At 42.9% G+C, this 24424-nt stretch overlaps 2 protein-coding genes across 3 annotated transcripts in view; both read left to right on the top strand.

The window, feature by feature from the left end:
• The window catches only part of RASSF5 (Ras association domain family member 5), an 84007-nt gene that overhangs the window by 13882 nt on the left and 45701 nt on the right, over window positions 1–24424 (top strand). For both annotated transcript variants that reach the window (XM_016937460.4, XM_016937466.4), the window contains exon 2: window positions 19027–19148. In XM_016937460.4, coding sequence (XP_016792949.1) covers window positions 19027–19148 — 122 coding nt within the window. The remainder of the gene's footprint in view (window positions 1–19026; window positions 19149–24424) is intronic.
• LOC129135931 (large ribosomal subunit protein eL8-like) lies at window positions 5590–17339 on the top strand. The gene has a single exon (XM_054658089.2). It carries the CDS (start codon window positions 9778–9780, stop codon window positions 10567–10569), a length of 792 nt encoding a protein of 263 aa, XP_054514064.1. The 5' UTR covers window positions 5590–9777; the 3' UTR covers window positions 10570–17339.

Genomic DNA, 24424 nt, shown 5'->3' with positions numbered 1-24424 from the left:
CTTTGAATAGCTGCAAGTGACATCAAAGCAGGTGTGGAAAAACAAGTTGGATGTAGTAGCCTGGTTGTCCCATGATAGACTGAACCTGCCTGCTCCTGGCCTCCTGTGACCTCCTGGCACTAGAACTGGGCATACCTGTGGTGCATTCATATCTATTTCTGCATGAACTTCATCTGCCATCTTGCAGTTTGCATATGCCCAGCCAGGTCTCCTTGCAATCCTATTTGGCTGTCCTTAACTTTGGGGTCTGTGGCATACTACCACAAATATACTCCAGGCTAACAAGAGGCTAGGCTGCCCTTTGCCCCTTCTCAGAGATGATTGTCTGCCTTAAAAACAGAAACACAAGCAAACAAAAACAACCCTCCCCTTCTCTTTCCGTATGTGCCCCTCACTTCTAGAGCCCAATCTTTTGTCAGCTACCCAGGGTCCTCTGTCTGTCTTCTCAGGGGCCCAGGGATGGGTGAGAGGGCCCAGAGCCCAGGGCTGGGGGACCTCTGCTGCTTTGTCTCTCTTACACCCAGAGCAGAGTGACGCATGCCTAGAGGAGGGGCCCCTCCTGAGCAGGCCTGGGGCCGAGAGGGTATCTGGCAGCTCCACACTGGCTTTGGATACCATGGGCTTGTTGCTATTTGTTGAGTTCCCTTAAACCCAACTGCCTACAGTGTTTTAAATTATTTTTTTTTTTCTTAAGGTGCCTGGCAATAGGATTTCTTTTTTCCCGTGGTGATGATCAAACCAGTATATATCTTTACTGAGCTCTCTCTCTCTCTCTCAAATCCTTTCATACACTTCTTCCTGTCACACACAGTCTTGGTTGTGACTGCCTGTACTTTGTAACAGTGAGCTATGGGAGGCCCTCAGTCAGCACATGGTGAGTGAATGCAGGCCACGCATGCACAAATGAACAACTGGTTAGGAGCTGGGTAGATGTGGAAAGAGGGGAGACGGAACCGTAGAAAAAGGTTTAGTTCTCTCCCTGTGTATCTCTGAGTACATGTGTCCTGATGGTCACACATAATTTAATTACCCTGTTCAAAAACTATGCTGTGTCTTTGCACTTCTCTCTGCATGGCCATACCCTAAATGCAGCGTGAGCGTTTTCTGATGTGGTGTCAGAGGGTCCAGGTGACAAATCTCTCACATTCACTGAGGAATGAGGTCCATTTGGCTTGCTCACCCCACCACCCTCCCCCAAACCATTTACTTTTACACTTTCTCCCAAAATAGATTGCCTCTTACCATTCTTGGCCAAGGGGGGATTCTCAGGACTGCTCTGTGATGTGCACTGAGGGCCTGCAGACTTTCCCACCTCTTTCTGCTCCCTCCACATTTTCTCCTGGCCATCACTGTCATCAACAAGCTGCACTGCATGAGGCCACAGTGCCATGGTATAAGAAGGTCAGTCAAATAGAGGTGCATCTCTTAAAGGGGCATACAGCATCATCAGGAAACATAATGTATATAAAAACTACAAAGAACCCCCTAAAATTTAGTCAAACCAAAAATGAATTAAAATTAAAAAAATTTAAAATGGTTTAGCTATTGTAAGATGACTAGATTCATTTAAAAGTAAAGCTAATTTAAAAGTAAAGCTAATTTTAGACAACAGTGGGCTCTGGTTAAAACAATAGAAATGTTATAAACATTGGATGTTTATATTCCAGGTGTGGTGGCTCACACCTGTAATCCCAGCACTTTGGGAGACTGAGGTGGACAGACCACCTGAGGTCAGGAGTTCAAGACTAGCCTGGCCAACATGGTGAAACCCTACCCTACTAAAAATACAAAAATTAGCCAGGCATGGTGGCGGGCACCTGTAGTCCCAGCTACTTGGGAGGCTGAGGCAGGAGAATTGCTTGAAACCGGGAGGTAGAGGTTGTGGTCAGCAGAGATTCTGCCACTGCACTCCAGCCTGGATGACAGAGCAAGACTCTGTCTCAAAAAAAACCCCATATATATAAAAAATATATTTATATATTATATATTTTATATATAATATAATATATAATATACAAATATATATTTATATATAATATATTTTATATATAATATAATATATAATATACAAATATATATTTATATAATATAAATATATTATATAAATTTTATATAAATATAAATATTATATATTGTACAATATATTTTATATATAATATATTATATAAAATATATTTTATATATAATATATATTATATATAATATATATTATATATAATATATTTTATATTATATATATTTTATATTATATATAATATATATTATATATAATATATATTATATATAATATATTTTATATATAATATATTTTATATAATATATATTATATATAATATATTTTATATATAATATATTATATATAAAATATATTTTATATAAAATATATATTATATATTATACATAATATATAATATATAACATATATTATACAATATATAATATATAATATGTATTATACAATATATATTATGTATTATATAATATATATTATACAATATATAATATATTATATATTGTATAATATATATTATACAATATATAATATATATTATATAATGTATATTATACAATATATAATATATATTATATAATATATATTATATAATATATAATATATATTATACATATTATACATATTATATAATATATATTATATATAATGTATATTATACATATTATACATATCATATAATATATATTATATATTATACATATTATACATATTGTATAATATATATTATATATTATATATATTATACATGTTATATAATATATATTATATATTATATATTATATATTATATATTATATATTATACATATTATACATATTATATTATATATTATACATATTATATAATATATATTATATATTATATATAGTATAAATATTATACATATTATATAATATATATTATATAAAATATATTATATATATTATATATTATATATTATATATTATATAATATATGATCTATGATATATTATATAATATATCATATATTATATATTATATATTATATAATATATGATCTATGATATATTATATAATATATCATAGATCATATATTATATAATATGATATATAATATATGATATATCATAGATCATATATTATATAATATATGATATATTATATATTATATAAAATATATGATATATTATATGAAATACATTATATAATATATATTATATTTTATATATTTTATATATAAATATATATGCACTCTAGCCTGGGTGACAGAGCAAGACTCTGTCTTAAAAAAAAACCATATATAGTTTATATATATATGTATAAAATATATATAATATATAAATATATTTATATATAGTATATTTATATATTATATATAAATATGTTTATATATAGTATATTTATATATTATGTATAAATATAATATATAATATATTCATATATTTTATATATAATATATAATATATTATATATTATGTATTATATACATAATATATTTTATATATAATATATAATATATTTTATATATAATATACAATATATTTTATATAGAATATATTTTATATATATTTTTCATGTACCATATAGAATATATTTTATATATATTATATATACCATATAGAATACATTTTATATATATTATATATACCATGTAGAATATATTTTTTATATATTATATATACCATATAGAATATGTTTTTTATATATTATATATACCATATAGAATATGTTTTTTATATATTATATATATACCATATAGAATATATTTTTTATATATTATATATACCATATAGAATATATTTTTTATATATTATATATACCATATAGAATATATTTTTATATATTATATATACCATATAGAATATATTTTTTATATATTATATGTACCATATAGAATATATTTTATATATTATATATACCATATAGAATATATTTTATATATTATATATACCATATAGAATATATTATATATATTATATATACCATATAGAATATATTTCATATATATTATATATACCATATAGAATATATTTTATATATATTATATATACCATATAGATTATATTTTATATATATTATATATACCATATAGAATACATTTTATATATAATATATATACCATATAGAATACATTTTATATATATTATATATATACCATATAGAATACATTTTATATATATTATATATACCATATAGAATACATTTTATATATTATACATATACCATATAGAATACGTTTTATATATATTATACATATACCATATAGAATACATTTTATATATAATACATATACCATATAGAATACATTTTATATATATTATACATATACCATATAGAATACATTTTATATATTATACATATACCATATAGAATACATTTTATATATATTATACATATACCATATAGAATACATTTTATAAATATTATATATACCATATAGAATACATTTTATAAATATATATATACCATATAGAATACATTTTATATATATTATATATATACCATATAGAATACATTTTATATATATTATATATACCATATAGAATACATTTTATAAATATTATATATACCATATAGAATACATTTTATATATATTATATATACCATATAGAATACATTTTATATATATTATATATACCATATAGAATACATTTTATATATATTATGTATACCATATAGAATACATTTTATATTATGTATACTATATAGAATACATTTTATATATATTATGTATACCATAGAGAATACATTTTATATATGTTATATATATACCATAGAGAATACATTTTATATATGTTATATATATACCATAGAGAATACATTTTATATGTTATAAATACCATAGAGAATACATTTTATATGTTATATATATACCATACAGAATACATTTTATATATGTTATGTATATACCATACAGAATACATTTTATATATGTTATGTATATACCATATAGAATACATTTTATATATGTTATATATATACCATATAGAATACATTTTCTATATGTTATATATATACTATATACTATAGTATATAGTATATATACTATATGAATATTTTATATATATTTATATAGTATATATACTTATATATAAGTATATGTAATGTAGTATATATAAATATATATTTATAATAATATATAGTATATGATATATAATATATAATATAATAATAGTATAAATATATATTTATATAGTATATATAATATATATGTAATATATTATATAGTATATATAATATTATATAGTATATATATAATATATATAATATAGTATTATACAGTAATATATAATACTATAATTATATAGTATATATATAATATATATATGGTTTTTTTTTGAGACAGAGTCTTGCTGTATCGTCCAGGCTGGAGTGCATATGTGTTTATATTTAAAATACATATAAAATATATTATGTATAATATATAAAACATATATTATATATTATGTATAATATATAAAACATATATTATATATTATGTATAATATATAAAATATATATTATATATTATGTATAATATATCTTATATATAATATATTTTAATATCTTATATATTATCTATATATAAAAAATAGGGGATGGGGCAGAAGAGATGGGAAGGAGAGCTCTCACTTGTCCTAGCAGGGAGTCAGTTAATACAGTCTATAGTTGAAGCACGGATTGCTAAAAATGGCTCAACACCATTACATTTGTTTATAATACACATGCATACATACACAAACACACATACACACATGCAGAGGGCAGAGTGGGGACATGCTTCAGGCTACAGCACCCCCAAAGAACAAAGTTGTGGGAACAGGCCATGTGGAGAAGGTGCCAGGGGTCAGGCCTGTCTCCCTTGTCCTGGGTGCCTGGCAGGCGCTCCTCTTGCTTCCTGCATCATTTGTCTGAACTTGTTGTGAACTATCCTGCCCTCTCTTCCTCTGCCCACTCCTCCCAAGACACCCCTACTTCAACACACCCAGCCTGGCCTGGCCACAGTACCTTCCTTTTGTTGATGTTTTCAGCCTAGGGATGTCTGGTTGTGTTGGAGATGGATGATTAATGTGCCTGCCCGAGAGGCACACCCACCCACACCCACCCACATGAGACAGGATGGTGTCCCTGCAGACCAACCGGGGCGCCCAACTTCTGCCAGGCAGGTTGGGTGTGTTTGGGAGGAGGGCACAGGGGACACATCCAGCCTGCCTGGGAATGTGGCTTGGAGAATAAATCACTGATACATTAGATCCAGGGACCCAGGTTCCAGCAAGAATTTTTCTTATTTTTTAGAGATAGGGTCTTCCTCTGTCCCCCAGGCTGGAGTACAATGGACCAATCATAGCTCGTTACAAGCTTGAACTCCTGGGCTTGAGCCATCCTCTCACCTCACCCACCTGAGTAGCTGGGCCTACAGGCACACACCATCCCCCACCCCACTAAGGTTTTAATTGTTTTGGAGAGCTGTTTTACAAAAACAAAACAAAACAAAACAAAACAAAATTGTTTTAATTGTTTTGTTATGTTGCCCAGGCTGGTCCCAAATTTCTGGCCTCAAGCAATCCTCCTGCCTCAGCCTCCCACAGTGCTGGGATTACAGGCGTGAGCTACCTTGAGGGCCCCAGAGGGAATTTTAATATCTGCTTTGGTGTCTGAGCAACAACTGAGCAGATCTTATGCCTTTCCCTTTAGTACAAAATGGTCGCTCAAAAGTGTATGTCAATCCCATCCAGCCCTGCCACACAGAAAACTGATACAGTCATTTTGGAAGAGAGTAAAGACCAGGATCTTGGGGTGGTCTTTGGCTCTCTTTCCTGTGCCTCAGTTCAGCAGAGGCTCCCAGCTTCACCCCACCTGTCCAGCACTTTCCCCTCTCACCGGCCTTGGAGGAACCTGCTTCCATAAAGCCCTCCACCCCAACCCACTCTTTTACATGGGAACTCAGCATCTGAACCAAACTGGAGCTTGCTCAGGCGCATCCCCTCTTGGCTGTTCTCACAGACATGACAGCCCCTGCGTGTCAGCTGCCCATCTTGCCTGTCCACATGAGGGGCTGGCCATCTCTGACCTTAGAGTTCCAGGACACTCGTCTTACCATTACATTGACCTTTCCTGTTTGCTTCCTGGCTTGCTTTCTGGCACTGTGTGTCTCTCTCTCTGTGTGTGTGTGTGTGTGTGTGTGTGTGTGTGTGTGTGTGTGTTGGAGTTGGGGCTGGGGTTGTGTGGAGGGAGGGAGCAGTAGTGTGCCTCCAGGCCCTCCGGGCTGGGCTGCAGGATGCTGAATGCCCCCAGGGTGATCTGTCCTCTAAATCAAGGAACTACAGTAAGTGGTCTCAAGAGGGCTGGGCTTCGCCTCCTTCCTGGAAACATAAGGATGCAGATGTCCTGACCTGGCTGCCTGAACCTTGGAGTGGGGAGTTTCCATTCCCTTGCTGCCAGCCTCACTAGGAGTTTAGCCAGGAGTTTGAAAAACTTATAGATCATGTTGATTTTGGCAATGGCTGCAGACCTCCAGGCTTGACTATCACAGTCTCTCCGCCTTCCCATTCACCAACATGACCTATCCTTCCAGCCCCCCTGCCTTACTCCTCTGAACCCATTAAAGGCAGAAGTTGGAGGGAAGTGGGAGCAGGTGGGAGGAACTCAGATGAGCAGGAAAGTTGCACAGTTCTTCTTACCCTAATACGTTAGAAGAGGACCTGAAAATTGAGAGGGTTTTTGGCTGGCATCACATGCTGAGTCCACAGGAAGCTGGGTGGACTCAGGCATCTCATAGCGTTGAAAATGACAGCTGCCATTTATTGAGCACCTACCATATGCCAGGTGCCGTTGGATGCTTTGCATACATACTCTCTAATTTTGGCAACAAATTTGCTGGCAAGAAAGATACTACCACCGCCATTTGCAGTTGAGGAAATTGAGGCTAACTAAATTCCATAGTTAACTGAGGTTAATTGTCCAGGTGTCTCATACCCAGTTAGAGGGAGGGCTCAGGCTCAAACCCTGATTCATGTGACTCCAGAGTCCAGATTCATTGCACGCCCCAGCACCCGATTGAGTGTTCCATCTTTTCCACCCATTCTCTAAGACCTCTATCACACATGTTAAGCAGTGTGTTTTAAGGGATCACACTATCTGGGTAAGGATTTCTGATGTATGGCTGGTAAGTGGGTGCGCTCTGGTGCCAATCTGTGAGGCAGTTGGTGCTGGGAACTTGGCGTCCATTTTGGTGTCGTAGGGAGGGGGTTTGCAGAGGCTGGGCCTCTTTGAGTGGGGAAGGCTGAGAGCCTGCTGTCTTGTGGAGCCTGAACTTGGCTGAAGTGCTGGCCTCTCTGGTGAAATTGTCCTGAGAGCTCAGGACAGGAACCTTTGGCTGCTGCCTGGGTGGTTCCAAGTCTCACAGATATGGTGTTCCAGAGACAAAGGGGTCATGGATGGAGGACCAGTTCAGAGCAGGCAGACAGTATGGGTGGCTTCAGAAACTCCCAGGATGCTGGCAGCCTCCAAGGCTGAGTGGCTTGGTTGAGCTTGGAGGAGAGCTGTGAAGTGGCACATCCCAGGCCCTCCAAAGACAGGACAGAAGCCTCAGGTGGGGTACTCTCCCTGCTCCCTGCTAGGACAGAGGAAAAAGCACTCCTTGCCCAAATCCCTTCAACCCAGGCTCTTTCTGGCCTTGGGCCACCCTGACTCCCATCCCCAGTGAAGCCCATCCCTGGCCTCAAGCAGTGCAGAGTAGGGACCAGGAACAAGTGGAGGGGACGGTTCTGAGGAATGGGCTGTTGAGGAGCAGCCAGGCGTGATGCATCTTCACTCTCCACCCTGCTGCTCGCCAGCTACGAGGCTGCCAAAGGTCATTTATCTCTTCAAGTCTCAATTTCCGTATCTCTAAAATAGGAGTAGACCCAATGAGTTAAAAACTTATGTCCACAAAATAACCTGAATAAAGTTGTTTATAGCAACTTTATTCAGAGTTGCCAAAATTTGGAAGCAACCAAGATGTCCTTCAGTAAGTGAAGAGATGAATAAACTATGGTCATCCAGATAACGGAATATTATTCACCAATAAGAAGAAATGAGTTGTCAAGCCATGAAAAGACAAGGAGCCTCATAAATATATATATAGCTACTATGTACCCACAATTTTTTTAATTAAAAAAAAAGACAGGGAGATAATACTAAGTGAATGCATAGTACTAAGTGAAAGAGCCAATCTGAAAATTGGCTACGTATCTTATGATTCCAACTATATGATATTCTGGAAAAGATAAATCTATGGAAACAGTTAAAAGATCAGGGGTTGCCGGGGTTAGAGAGGAAGAAGGGATAAATAGGCAGAGCACAGCGGGTTTTTAGGGCAGTGAAACTACCCTGCCTGATGCTATAATGGTGAGTGTATGTCATTATACATGTGTCCACAGCCATAGAATGTACAGCACCAAGAGTGAACCCTAATGTAAACTATGGACTCTGGAGATCATGATGAATCAGTGTAGGTTCATCAATTGTGACAAATGTACCACTCTGGTGGGGGATGCTGATAATAGAGGAAGCTGTGCAGCATATGTAGGGGCAGGGGGTATAAAGGAACTTTCTGTATTTCCTGCTCAATTTTACTGTGAACCAACATTGTTCCAAAAAAGTCTATTTTAAAAAAATTAGTGGTAGCCAGGCACAGTGTCTCACACCTGTAATCCTAGCACTTTGGGAGACTGAGGCAGGTAGATCACTTGAGGCCAGGAGTTTGAGACCAGCCTGGGCAACATGATGAAACCTTGTCTCTACAAAAAATTAAAAAATTAGCTCTCTCCTCGCATTGCCCAAGATGCTGAAAGGAAAGAAGGCCAAGGGGAAGAAAGTGGCTCCTGTCCTGAAGAAGCAGGAGGCCAAGGAAGTGGTGAATCCCCTGTTTGAGAAAAGGCCTAAGAATTTTGGCATTGGACAGGACATCCAGCCCAAAAGAGACCTCACCTGCTTTGTGAAATGGCCCTGCTATATCAGGTTGCAAAGGCAGAGAGCCATCCTCTACAAGCGGCTGAAAGTGCCTCCTGCGATTAACCAGTTCACCCAGGCCCTGGACCGCCAAACAGCTACTCAGCTGCTTAAGCTGGCCCACAAGTACAGACCAGAAACAAAGCAAGAGAAGAAGCAGAGGCCGTTGGCCCAGGCTGAGAAGAGAGCTGCCGGCAAAGGGGACGTCCCCATTAAGAGACCACCTGTCCTTCGAGCAGGAGTTAACACCATCACCACTTTGGTGGAGAACAAGAAAGCTCAGCTGGTGGTGATTGCACATGACGTGGATCCCATTGAGCTGGTCGTCTTCTTGCCTGCCCTGTGTCACAAAATGGGGGTCCCTTACTGCATTATCAAGGAGAAGGCAAGACTGGGATGTCTAGTCCACAGGAAGACCTGTACCACCGTTGCCTTCACACAGGTTAACTCAGAAGACAAGGGCGCTTTGGCTAAGCTGGTGGAAGCTATCAGGACCGATTACAATGACAGATACGATGACATCCACCGTCACTGGGGCGGCAATGTCCTGGGTCCCAAGTCTGTGGCTCACATCGCCAAGTTCAAAAAGGCAAAGGCTAAAGAACTTGCCACTAAACCGGGTTAAATGCACACTGTTGAGTTTTCTGTACATAAAAATAATTAAAATACTACAATTTTTCCTTCAAAAAAAAAATTAACCAGGTGTGGTGATGTGTGCCTGTAATCCCAGCTACTCAGTGGGAGGATTGCTTGAGCCTGGGAGGTCAAGGCTGCAGCGAGCCATGTTCACGTCACTGCACTTCAGCCTGGGTGGCACAGTGAGACCTTGCCTCAAAAAAAATAAATACAATAAAATAAAAATTAAAAATTGGGGTAGAAACACATGTTGCCCAGTCATAGTATGGATTATATGAAATAATGCATGTAGAATACCTGGTGTATGGTGCGTACTGAGTAATGGTACCTGATGTCATCACAGTGTGGGTACGTGATTTTTCTTTGTTCCCTTTTTGTGGCATTTTTCCATTAGTAAAGAATATTTTTCCATTATAAAAATTTAAACAATTTAGAAACTATAGAGGTAGGAAAAGCACTTGAAATCCCATCACTCAAAGCAAACATGTGACGTGCCTTCCAGACAGCTCTCTGCATAATGTATAAGTATGTATAGATTTTATATCATTGAAATCATAAAACACAATCTTTTTCCTTTTTTAGATGTATGTTGTGGACATATTTTCATGTTGACCAATATCAATATGCATCATCTTATATAATGGCTACATAGTATTCCATTTCAAAATATAATTATAACTAGTCTTTTGTAGATGGATGTGGGGGTATTGCTAGCATTTTGTTGTCATAAATAACTATGTGATGAACATTTTAGTGACAATATATTTAGATATGAGTAAATACATACCCAGAATAAATTCCTGCAGGAAATTGATACCACCAATAAGGTAGTACCTTCTCATTCCCCCACATCCCCTTTAATACTGGAACTTATTAACTTTGGTTAACAATTTTCTTTTCTGAAACTAGAGTGAGATTTTAGAAGTTCAAATGTTGGAGGAGGGGTGAGTAGAAAAGCAGGGAGGAGGGATGTTCCAGGGGGCCGGCCAGAGGCTTCTCTGCCAAGTGGGGCAGGGTTACCCCTTACAGACTCTAAGCAAGTACACCCAGCCCCTCCCCGCTGCAGGGAGCTGAGCCCTGGGGCCTCCCTTGCTCACAGGGGAGCCATGGAAGGTCTGAGGATGATCAAGACCTTTTCCTTAGGACTGTGATGCACCTCCAGGTGAAGGTCTGGAGGAAGGTCAGTGGGCACTGATGGGGTGTGCACAGACGGGCTTTCGAGATGAGGATGTCTGATGCTGTGGCCACTGGCCAGACAGACTTGGATGTTAGCAAGGTAAAAAGGAGAACTAATATTATTGAACTCCTAGTATGTAGCAAGTGTTGTGTTGTTATTTACATAACTTTCTCATTTGATTCTCAACAACCGTACTGCTATCATCTCCATTTAACAGATGAGGAAACCAAGGCCACTAGAGGTTAGGACACCGGCCTGGGGTCGGATCAGCACTCGCACTCTGGTCTCTCCACTTCAACAAAGGGCAGCAGAGAACCATTCCTTCCTTTAGTCACTGAACCAATTTGTAGTAGTCCCTTTCTGAATGCTTGCTAGTGAATGGGCTTCCCAAACTCGGAGCAGGGCCCAGAGCAAAGGGCTGCAGAAAGGGTCGCATTCAGGAACTGTGGCCGAGGAGATCCGGAGCAGGCGGTGAGGTTGCAGAGGGAACAACTGTGTCTATTGTATGAGAACCTGAGTCTGAAGGGACATCTTGGGGCCAGGTTGAGAGGCGGTATCCTAGCTGGGGGAGCTGGCAGGGTAGAGGCTGCAGGGTGAGGGTGCAGGGGGCTGGAGGTGGTGGAGCTGCCCTGGGATGGTCTGTGAGCAGAGGGCGCTGGAGACCCTCTCTGGGTGTTCTTGGAGCTGCCATAGCTGGTCCAGCCCAGGGGCTCCAGTGGGGCAACGCCCAGTGGAAAAATGGGGGATTCTTAAAGGAGAATCCCCTTGAAAAGGGAGTGAAGACAGGTACCATGAGATGGTGACAGTCCCCACTGACTTATTCAAGAGAATCAGGACAAGCTTTACACCTGCCCTTTTAAAACTTTGGTAAATTGAGCCAGGCACGGTAATCCCAGCACTTTGGGAGGCCAAGGCAGGCAGATCACGAGGTCAGGAGATCGAGAGCATCCTGGTTAACATGGTGAAACCCCGTCTCTACTAAAAATAAATAAATAAATAAATAAATACAAAAATTAGCCGGGCGTGGTGGTGGGTGCCTGTAATCCCAGCTACTTGGGAGGCTGAGACAGGAGAATGGCGTGAACCCGGGAGGCGGAGCTTGCAGTGAGCCAAGGTCACGCCACTGCACTCTAGCCTGGGCAACAGGGCGAGACTCTGTCTCAAAAAAAAAAAAAAAAAAAAAAAAAAAAACTTTGGTAAATTGTAATTTTCCAATGCATATTATTTTTTCAGATTTCCCTGTAGTGCCTAAGAACAAAATTATCTTAAAACTAAAAGTGATTTGTATGCTTGTTTTGGAAATACCTATAGGAATAAGGTTGGTGAGACTCAGGAATCCACATAGCAGAGCAGTGGAAGGAGAGGGTAGGGGATGGATCATTAACTCTTAACTTGGAGCCTCCACCTTCCAGGGCTTCTATGTAGTTCTTGACATCAGGAACCCCATTTAATCCTCATGGCAGCCCTAGGAACTGGCTACTATGATTCCTGTTTTAGGGCAGAGAAAATTAATGCTCAGAGAAGTTCATAACTTACCCAGGGTCACAGAGCTAATTGAGCGGGGCCTGGAGGCCTGGAGGACTTTCTTCAAAGTCCATTCTCTTTCCATGACATCACAGCATAGGCCAGGCTGCTGGTCCTCAGGGAGAGAGGGAAGGGGGTGTTAAGGTTTGCTTAAGATTGGCTTTCTTCAAAAAGGCACAGGGATGTTCAGAGAATGCGCATACGTTCCCGGATTCAGAAGTTGTCCTGCTTTCCCTCAGGCATCGGAAGTTGCTTTGTCCATGCAGAGTGAGAAGCTGCTATTCACTGACCTGGGATTGACCACAGGGGAGGCTGGTAGCTCTGGTGTCATCCGGGCTCAGTCGCCTTGGTGCCCGCCTGGCCCTTACCCACGCCTTGGCCTGGGCTGGAGGAGGGGAGAGTTAAATGGAGAGTTCTATGTTGTCTCTGTATCTTGCATGCAACTCTGGGGTGAAAGGGCCTTAAGGGTTTCTTATCAACAGAATAAGTTCTTATCAACATACCCGTTTTCTGGTTCAGAAAATAGCCACTCAGGCTACGCAGCCACACGGCAGAGGGTGCATGTGTGTGCCTCTGTGTGTGTGTGCATTTGGCAACTGGGTTGGGGCAAAAACTAACATTCGCAGCCCTGGGGATTAAGGGGAGGTTTGTAGCTTCTAAATTTTGGAAAAACAGCCTCCTAGCTGTGGAACTCCTGTGTCCTGTGTAGTTCCACCTTCTGGCTTTACTACTTCAGGGCTACAGTGAAAGAAGTAATGCATCTCTAACCATAGGCCACCATGGCCTGTGGGCCATATTTGAGGTGGTGACCTTGGCGGTAACCTTCAGGGACTGTGAAGCCCAGAAGCAGGCCTGGTAGAAGTAGGCAGGCCGTCTTGGCTTCAGTTTACCACTCCCTAGCCTCCCGGTCCTGTCCTGCCGGCCCACTGTGATCTCTGGAGGAGGTTTCCACTAGAAACCGCCATCTGTTTGGGCCTAAGGGCTCTGTGCTCCTAATATGGCCCAGGGAGGGTCCGTGTTGTGGATTGAACTGGGCTTTCCCCAAAAATGATATACTTAAGTCCTAACGCCCAGGCTGAGCATGGTGAATCATGCCTGTAATCCCAGCACTTTGGGAGACTGAAGTGGGAGGATCACTTGAGGCCGGGAGTTTGATACCAGCCTGGGCAACATAGAGAGACCCTGTTTCAACAGCAACAAAAAAATCAACTGGGCATGGTGGCACACACCTGTAGTCCTAGCTACTCAGGACACTGAGGTAGGAGGATGGCTTGAGCCTAGGAGTTCGAGGTTATAGTGAGCTATGGTCATGCCACTGTACTCCAACCTGGGTGAGAGAGTGAGACCCTGTCTTAAAAAAAGAAAAAAAAAGTTCTAACCCCCAGTAGTTGAGAATGCAACCTTATTCGGAAACATGGTAGTTGCAGGCGTCATTAAGATGAGGTCGCACTGGAGTAGGATGGCCTCCTAATTCAAGATGACTGGTATTCTTATAACAAGACAGAAGCACAGGGAGAACGCCACGTGACGATGGACGCAGAGGCTGGAGTCATGCAGCTGCACACCAAGGAATCCAGCAAATCATCAGAAGCCAGAAAGAGGCAACACAGGACTCTCCTGCATATTTCTGAGCGGGCCTGGCCCAGCCAACACTTGATTTCAAGCTAGCCTCCAGAACTGCGAGACAGTAATTTTCTGTTTAAGTCACCTGGTTCATGGTACTTGGTTCCAGTGGTCCTGGGTGCTGAGGTCCTTGGCCCTCCATCCCAGCTCCTGGTTGTGGCTCCCTTCTGGGGGGAGGGGCTCCTATTGTGGTTTGTCTCCTTCATTTCCCTTTACAGTTGCCTCCTTCTATATACTTTCATAGGCCCCTCTTCCAAATCCTGGAAGCACATTTACTTTCCTCAAAGCGTCCCCTAGCAATAGGGATAGGGGCTGTCATTGGAAGGAAAGGCTACAAAGGGGAAAGGATCATTTGATTTTACAGATGGCAATGTCAATATCAAGAAATGCCTGTTCTCCCGGAGAAACTACAGCTAGTTTCTCCTTAATCTGTTGCTGCCTCTTGTTTGCAAGATCCTTGTCCTCTTCAGTGATGACAGAATCCCCTGCCTCCTCTTGGCCCCTGTGATAAGGTCACAGGATTTACCTGGAGTCTCATCTCCTCTGGAAGCTCCCCAGAGCTGCCTGCACCCTGAAGCCCTCCCTGCCTGTTCTGGCTGGCAACTGTCTCTAGTTGAGCAAGCTTCCTAGGTCTGTGCCACAGCCAGGCCCCTGCTTTGGGCTGTCTCTGTTGTTAGTTATCTTTTCACATGTGCGTCCCATCTGCCCGGTGAGCCTGGGTTTCCCAGGTTTCTTGTCTAATTCATCCTCACCCTCGGGCTAGCACAAAGCACGAGGAAGCCCCCATGCTCCAGACATTGATGCTGCTGCCAGAGGCGATGGCACTAGCTGTCCAGGGAGGGCTGAACCCTTCCTTCCTAGAAGCCATGCTCCACCCAGAGTTTCACTTTTCCCTCCCTCCTTCCTCATCCAAACTGAGCACCTGGCCGGGTGCGGTGGCTCACACCTGTAATCCCAGCACTTTGGGAGGCAGAGGTGGGCAAATCACTTGAGCCCAGGAGTTCGAGACCAGCCTGGGCAAAATGGTGAAACCCTTTTTTAATTAGCCAGGTGCAGTGGTGGGCCCCTGCAGTACCAGCTACTCAGGAGACTGAGGTGAGCCCGGGAGGTGGAGGTTGCAGAGAGCCACGATAGTGCCGCTGCACTGCAGCCTGGGTGGCAGAGTGAAACCTTGCCTCAAAAAGAAAAAACAAAAAACAAAACATAAATTGAGCACTAGCTGAAGGCTGTGGAGGACAGTGGAATACCAAGGGCAGGGGTTGGTTTGGTTTGGCAGCAGCTGGTGACGAGCTGCCTTAAGGGAACTGTGGTCTGTGGAGAATTAACCACTGGGTCTAGTGGAATGTGGCTCTGTCTTTGGAATCTCATGGGTCTCCCCAATCCCTGAAAATGTCAGGCCTGCAGGCTGTTGCTTTTGGGTTTGGAGAAAGGCATGGGGGCTCTGACTTCATCTCTGCTGGCCTAAAAGCCCTGGGCTTGGCATTTCCAGGACCAGGAAGTATGAAGATGTGCTTCAGAGGTTTTGCTGCAGCCTGTGATTACATGGTCTGATGGAACAAAGTCTTTGGTGCTCAAACATGCTTCTTATAAAATCCCAGAACACTTCTCAGAGTCTTCTGCTACTTAGTGTTGTCCAGCTCAGCATGGTGATGTTTTCAGGGTGTGTGTGTGTGTGTGTCTGTGTGTGTGTGTGTGTGTGTGTGTGAGAGAGATGGAAATTGAGAGATTCAGATGCACAGGTGGACATAGACTGCCTGTGCCAACAGGACAAGGAGCTAAAAGAGGAGGAGAGAGAAATTCCTCCTCTCCCAGGTGCCTTCCCATTTGTGAGTTATGGCAGCTGTCATCACCGTGGAGTTGGGCGAGCTTTCAGTCCTTCTTCCTTTTCCTTGCTGCCATTTCTTGGCATCCTCAGAGCATTCTTCATCGCTCAGAGCTCTACCAGAGCCATACAGGTGTGTCCCAGGGCCAGCGCCAGGAACAATGCTGCCCATTGTGGGTTCTGGCCTCAGTACTCCCTTATCAAAACCCTGGTATTTCTGGGCACTGCGGGCAGAAGTTTGGCCTGCACTTCCCTTTGTACCCTTCACCTTACTAAAGGGGAGGCTGTTTTTGTGCTGAGCAAGAGGTCTCCCACGGAGGACCAGAAATGCATGTGGGTGCCTGCAGGTAGATGGGTGCATGCCCCAGGGAATTGACTTCATTTATTTCTGTCTCCAAGTGAGAGGAGGAGGGAGGCGTAGAGAAGCGTGGGATCTGAAGGAGAGGATATTGGTGGGCTTCACTTTCGAGCACAAAGGAGATGAGCAGTGAAGGTTCCAGACGCTGTTACAGAAAGGTGGTCAGGCCATGGGTAGGAAGGTCGTGCGGTTCTGGGATCTCTGTGTGTCCCCACATTTGTCAGCGTGCTCCCCTACGGACATTAGTGGCAAAACCCGTGCAAGAAACATGGCCCAGGTACTTATCTTTGGGGGAGTAAGGGAAGGGGCAGCTGGGGAGAGGGGGGTGTCATTCCAAAGCTCCCCAAAAGTGGGGAGAAAAGGAGCCATCACCCCTCTGCCAAGATAGAGTGTGCTGTGGTGGCTTTTAAAAATCGACACCAAATGTACTGAATTTTTGGAGCTTGTTAGAAGGAAGGAAAAGCATTTCGAGGTGCCTGAGCCCTTATCAACAAAAAGTGGCCCCCTAATCCCCAGGTATGCAATCAAGTCCAGGCTGTCACGACTCCTGCCACAAAACCCGCCCACCCTAACCCATCCTCATGACTTGCCTTCACAGTCCAGAAGGAAAATTTATGAGATTCCAGCGCCTAGAAGGCTGGGCCTTCTGGCCGAGCTGAGGCACCTCCAGAATAGGTGACTCCAGCTGACCTGGCAGCTATCTGTGAGGACCACACCTCAGATCCGAGCATTTTGCCTGCGGATGGACTTGTGTTACTTTCTTCTGCTGCCACCTTGTCTTCACTACCCCCCACCCCCGCTCCCCTGCCCTCCCCTCGCCTCCCTGAGTCTCCTGCTGCCTTTGACTTCACCTCCCTTCTGCCAGGAGGCTCCAAAGAGAGCCCTTGAGAAAGCTGGAAAATACTAGCAGCCTTGGTGCTGCCACCAATGAGCTGTGTGTCATTGGGCACCTCACTTTTTCTCTCTGGCCTCAGTTTCCCCATCTCTAAGGTAGTCCCCAAAGCTCTTTTCAACTCTGGTCACTAAGTCTCTGCTTCCATGGAAGTGAACATTGTCGACGGAATGTGCTTCACCCGCTGAATCCCCGGATCTGGGATGTGGTCTGTGGGCTATTTCAGCTGCATTCAGAGTAGCATCCCCACATTCTAGCCTAGGCGGGGTCAGAGAGAGGTAACAGCACTTCCTGCTGATGATAATGCCTTTGTCTCTGGAAGCACTTTTAATTCTTCAAGATATGTCCTCCTTTATAACTAGAAGCAGGCAGGGCAGCTATTACCCATACAGGCTGAGTATCCTTTATCTGAAATGCTTGAGACCGGACGTGTTTCTGATTTTGGTCTTTTTTCAGATTTGGGAATACGTATGATACCAGTCAAGCATCCCAAATTTGAAAATCAAAAATCCGAATTGCTCCAGTGAGCACTTCCTTAGAGTGTCATGTCGATGCTCAAAGAGTTTCAGATTTTGGAGCATCTTGGAGATCTGATTTTCAGCTTGGGGATGCACAACCTGTATTTTACAGATTGGCAACATAAGGCCCAGAAAAGTCAAGTCCTTCCCCAGGGATTTATGGGCGCTGGTGATTAATGTAAAGTGGTAGAAAGAGCACCAGTCTGGGAGGCAGAAGTTCTGACCTTGAGAAAGTAACTCGGTCTCTAGGCACCGATTTTCTATCTGTAAAATGGAAATAATAATGATTGCAGAGTCACACAAAGTAATGCAGGTGAAAGCAGTTTGCAAACGCGTAGAGCACTTAACTTGCATCCTTCCTGGGGGATCCGAGAGCAGGGTGACATTCTCACGCTGTCTCCCGCCCCACCACTTCTCTCCTGCACTGCTCTTCCCGCTGGGAACTAATGCAATCTCCAAGGTTATTTCTCTGGGTGAAAGTGGGGAGGAATCCTGCCTGTCCTCTAATCTCCCTTTTGTTCTTTACCTCCAGACTGTAAATTCACCTGTCACCCAGAATGCCGCAGCCTGATCCAGTTGGACTGCAGTCAGCAGGAGGGTTTATCCCGGGACAGACCCTCTCCAGAAAGCACCCTCACCATGACCTTCAGCCAGGTAGGTGCCAAAGCTCTCGTACCAAGCTGGGAACAGCCTCTGCAGGTGCCCCGGGCTCCACTTTCTCTCCCAGGAGCTCTGGTGAGCAGGAGGTGGCATGAGGCCTCAGATTCCACATGCACTGGATGGAGTTCACAGACACCCTGTTCCAAGGGGACTAGGGGAAGTGACACAGAGAACTCTGAAGATACTCAGAAGTCCCCTGTAGTTCTCCCCAAGTACAGAGCCTATTGTGGCTTAGGGCTCTGAGCCAGAGTTGTGGGTATGAGTGAGCAGTGGGGTGGCTTCCAGAGAAGCCTTCTGATGGTCCCTAAAGGCCTCATAGCCCTGGGACAGTGGGGATGCTGGGGCTGAGGCATCTCAAGCACATTGTCCAGCCAGGCCAGCCCAACCTTCAGAGGGGCTGGGCAAATGTTCTCTCCCTGTGTTAAAGAACCAGAAAATTGATGTCCAAAGCAGCTTTTGGTTCTGGGTTTTGTAAAGACACTTGAACTGTGATGTATCTGAACTTTTATTTCTAGGATTTAGAATGGAGACAGAGGAGTGTGTTTATTGCTTCTTGCATTGAACAAGCATTTATTGAGTATCTACTGTGTACCAAGCATGGGTGAGAGTTGGGGTAATAAATGATACGTCACAATTCTTGTCCTCAGACAGCTTACATTCTGGCAGGGGAGGCAGAATACCAACAAATAGCATACACTGTGATGCATGTTGCAATAAAAGTATGAACCAAGTGTTTGGATATATAGTGCAATTGTTTCTGCTGGGAGAAATCAGGGAAGGCTTCCCGGAGGAGGTGATGTTTGATTTAAGCCTTAATGTGTGGGTTGAAGGTTGCGAGTCAGGGAAGTAAGAATATCATCCTTTAATTCATTTAACAAATAAGTTTCGAGTGTTCACCATGTGCCAGGCCCAGGAATGCTGAGGATTTAATGATGAAAATTACAGACATGGTTTCTACACATCCGGTGCTTACAGTAGGGTAAGGGAGTGAGACTTTAAACAAATATATCCTGTGTCCCTGACGGAAAATCTCAAGGTGCTCTGAGAAACTATATTGGGGGACCCAGGTGCTGGATGGGAGACTCACGAGCAGCCCCCCGGTCTCCGGAGTAGCCATCACATGCTTTTTCTGGAACACAATCAACAGTGTTCAAATGCCTAATTCACCATGGCTGTTACCAGCCTCCCAGCTGTTCCCTCACGCCTTTCTCTCTCCCTGGAAAAAGAATTATTAGAAAGCAAGAATGATATATGTTTTTATAAGGGTGATGCTGGATTAGTTCTAAAAAGTATATTTTAAAACTCTGCACATCGCTCCACAGACGTTGGAATAGTAACTATTTCTGGTGTAGCCTGAATGTAACCAGGCCTCTTGGAAGGGCCTTACCCTTAGCAGGAACTGTCTACCCAGGATGGGGCACAGGGAAAGGAGAGGAGGCACATCTGGCCCCCAAAAGTGCTGATGGGCAATGCAGATGTTTCCTGAAGGTTTTCCTCAGAAGATAGAGGGAGGAGGTTACATAGTACACCATATAGCAACATTTCCTAAAAATCTTATTGAAACAGCCTTTTCTGGTCTCAATTTGCTTTTCTCTTTGGGAGCTTCCAAGTGTCTCTTCTTTCTGATCTCCTCAGCCCTGCACCCCACCCTGGAGCCTGGCTGTCCCCATTACTTCTTGGGTCTCCTCTTTGGGTCTCTTTCTGTTCCTTCCTTTAGAGCAGCAGGTCTCAAAAGGCGGCAATTTTACTCACCCCCTAGGACATTTGTCTGGAGACATTTTTGGTTGTCACAACTTAGAGGATGCTACTGATTCTAGAAGAGGCCAGGAATGCTGCTAGCCGGCCTGTTTTGCATAGAACAGCCCCCCACAACAAAGAATTATCTGACCTCAAATGTCAGTTGGGCCACGACTGAGAAACCCTGCCCTAGAGTGGGCTAGCCAGCTTCCAAGTGTGGCAGGCAAAAGGCCCAGGGAAGGCCTGGAGTTGGCTGGATTCGTTGTCTCATCCTCCAAATGTCAGCAGTGAAGAGATGCTTTCATGTCTGAGTTTTTGGAAACAGAGTGACCCCCTTTCCTCTGCTGGAGAGAGGAGTCAACCTTGGAACCCTCTGGCAAGTGAAATCAGGGCTTGTCTAGAGCAGAAGCACCACTGAAACATTGCAGAGGAAGGAGCCAAGAACCCCGCGTGGGAGCTGAACAGCCCCCAGTGGGCAAACAGCCTGGCATGGGGTTTGCTCCTGGGCTGGCCGGATCAGGCTGCTGCTGTATTTGCCTTGGACAGGCCTGCCTGCATGCTTCAGCAGAACTGGGGCAGGACCCAGCCCTCTATCAATAAAACCTGGGCCCTGCTCCAGGCCCACTTGCCTCTTCTAAAAAGCCTGTTTGTGCTCATTTCCGCCTTGGCTTGATTTTCTGTTAAATCTCAAGATGGAGCTTTCTTTCACCTTGAGATCATCACCTGGGCTGAGCTAACTTCATGTGCTAGTGCTGTTTTCTTGGGGGATTTAAGGGAGCAGGGGCTCAGATGTGAGCTCAGCTACTTCTGGGTATATATGTCTTAGGGGGTTCTCATCTCAGTGGCATTTCTCCTCTCTATTTTTTTTTTTTTTTTTTCCTGAGACAGAGTCTCACTCTGTTGCCTAGGCTGGAGTGCAGTGGCACGATCTCAGCTCACTGCAACCTCCACCTCCTGGGTTCAAGCAATTCTGCCTCACTCAGCCTTCTGAGTAGCTGAGATTACAAGTGTGCTCCACCATGCCCGGCTAATTTTTGTATTTGCAGTAGAGATGAGGTTTCACCATGTTGGCCAGGCTGGTCTCGAACTCCTGACCTCAAATGATCCACCTGCCTTGGCCTCCCAAAGTGCTGGGATTACAGGTGTGAGCCACTGCGCCCGGCCCTCTCTGCTCTTTAAGGAAAGAAAATCATTTATTTTCCTCCATCCAGAGAGAACCATTCTTTATTAACATTTTTATATGTTCTTCCTGAACATTCATACATTTTTCAAAACATGATTGAGATCATCCTGTAGATAAGTATTTGGCCTCAACATTTCAAAAGCAACAATCCCAAGGTTCTGTCTTGTCTCTGCCATGCCACAGGGAGGCAGCTGGGGAGGAAGGAGGGACAGGTGTGGAAGCAGGCAGGAATGAGCTCAGAATCCCCAGTGGCAAACTCAAAAGGCCATTGGAAACAGGCATCAGAAACCGAGGAAGGCCGCTGGGAGCTGTCTGTGCTTTTGTCAACCACAGAAATGAGGGTTTTGGAGTTTCTCCTTAAAGATCTCTGAGGTCTCTGATATCTGACTTTTCCTTGGGCACCCATGCGTGACCAAGCAAATCTCCTTCAAGTCTACCCTAGACCCCTTTTTCAGTTTAAGCCTCATTTGCTAAGGAACATCATCGCTATTGGCTAAAGACCACAATCAGTTACCCAAACAGCTGCAGTTCTTCTATTTAGGATTATACCCCAAAGAATTTATACTTCTGGTGGTCTTAACGGTGCTCTTATCCTGTTACCCCTGGGAGGAAAAAAGCCCTCAGTGGCTCCTGGTGCCCTCACGATGAAGTGAGGCCTCTGATGGCTTGGTTCAGTCCTTTCGCTGCCTATGGAGAAGCTGGCCCCAAGAGAAGAAGTCTTTGTCCTTGCCCACCACTGGATTCTCATTATCACCCACTGCAGCCCAGGGCAACCCCGGCAGCTCTGTCCCTTTGGCCTTGGGTGCCGCTTTTCTTGGTACATGGAATGCACAGATTGCAAGAGAGAAACATAAGCACTATTCCTTCCACTCCAATCCCTTGCAGCCAGTGCTCAAATTTTATGCCAGCAGGCCCAGAGTCCTACCCCTTCCTCCTGACCCTCCAGAGTCCCTGATATGGTTTGGATGTGTGTCCCTTCCAAATCTCATGTGGATGTGTGGCCTCCAATGTTGGAGGTGGGACTGTTGGGAGGTGTTTGGGTCATGGGGGTGGATCCCTCATGAATGACTTGGTGCTGTCCTGCAATAATGAATGAGCTCTCGCTCTATTAGTTCACACAAGAGCTGGTTGTTTAAGACAACCCTAGCATCTCTTTTTTGCTATCTCTCTCGAATGTGACACGCCTGCTCCCCCTTCCCCTTCTACCATGAGTAAAAGCTTCCTGAGGCCTCCCCAGAAGCCAAGCAGATGCTGGTGTAATGCTTGTACAGCCTGAAGAACCCCAAGCCAAATAAACCTTTTTTCTTTATAAATTACCCAGCCTCAGGTGTTCCTATATAGCAACACAAAACGGACTAAGACAGTTCCTGGGCAGCAACCTCGGAAACCAGGCTCCCAGGCCCTCAGCTGCAAAGGCCAGCCCCTCCCATGGCCATTCCCAGACCACACTCAGGCACTTTCCCCACTCAGGACTCAGGCCCTGCTCATGTTCCACCTGTCTACTATTTACTTAACATTTCTCTTTAAATAGACTTATTTTATTAAATTTAAATAAACTTACGTTAAAGGAAATTTTAAAATATCCTTGAATCACTGGTTTGATGTACTTAGGAATTTTTTCTCAGCACACATTAAATGAATACTTATAATTTCTTTTAATATGTGTCTAAGGACTGCCTCAAATTTACTCCACAAATATTTATTAAGCCAGGCACTAGCCAGGCACAGTGGCTCACACCTATAATGTCAGCACTTTGTGAGGCCAAGGCAGGAGGATTGCTTGAGCCCGGGAGTTTGAGACCAGCCTGGGCAACATAGCAAGGCCTTGTCTCTACTAAAAATTAAAAACATTGGCCAGGTGTGGTGGTGTGCATCTGTAGTGCTAGCTACTTGGGAGGCTGAGGTAGGAGGACAGCTTGAACTGAGGAGAAGGAGGCTACAGTGAGCTATGATCATGCCACTGTATTCCCATCTGGGCGGCAGAGTGAGACCTTGACTAAAAAAAAAAAAAAAAAAAAAAAAACCCAGGCACTGTTCTAAAGTCCTTTCAGGTGTCATTTGTGGGAGATGCTGCCCTATCGAGGCCACTCTCTTTGGCCATCTGGTGCCTGGACTACCAGGGCACTGGGTCCAGGGAGTGCCTAAGGGGCAGTGTGAGCAGTGGAGAGAGCTCCTGGGATGCTGAGAAGGAATTGCCAGCTGTTCTTACCAATACCAAGGTGCTCTTCCAAAGGAGACTTGGATCTGTATATACTGATACGGAATTGTGCAGCATGAATGCAGGTCCCTCCACGGTACACATAGGACCAAGCCATTTGTATTTTGCTTGCATATATACACGTGTGTGTGT

The sequence above is a fragment of the Pan troglodytes genome, chromosome 1 (genome assembly GCF_028858775.2).
Source record: "Pan troglodytes isolate AG18354 chromosome 1, NHGRI_mPanTro3-v2.0_pri, whole genome shotgun sequence".
Classification (NCBI taxonomy): domain Eukaryota; kingdom Metazoa; phylum Chordata; class Mammalia; order Primates; family Hominidae; genus Pan; species Pan troglodytes.
Note: the sequence above shows the minus strand (reverse complement) of the source record. Positions and strands in the feature narration are given on the sequence as shown.

Coding starts and splice junctions, on each gene's coding strand:
- LOC129135931 (XM_054658089.2), top strand. CDS start 9,778: ATGCTGAAAGGAAAGAAGGCCAAGGGGAAGAAAGTGGCTCCTGTCCTG.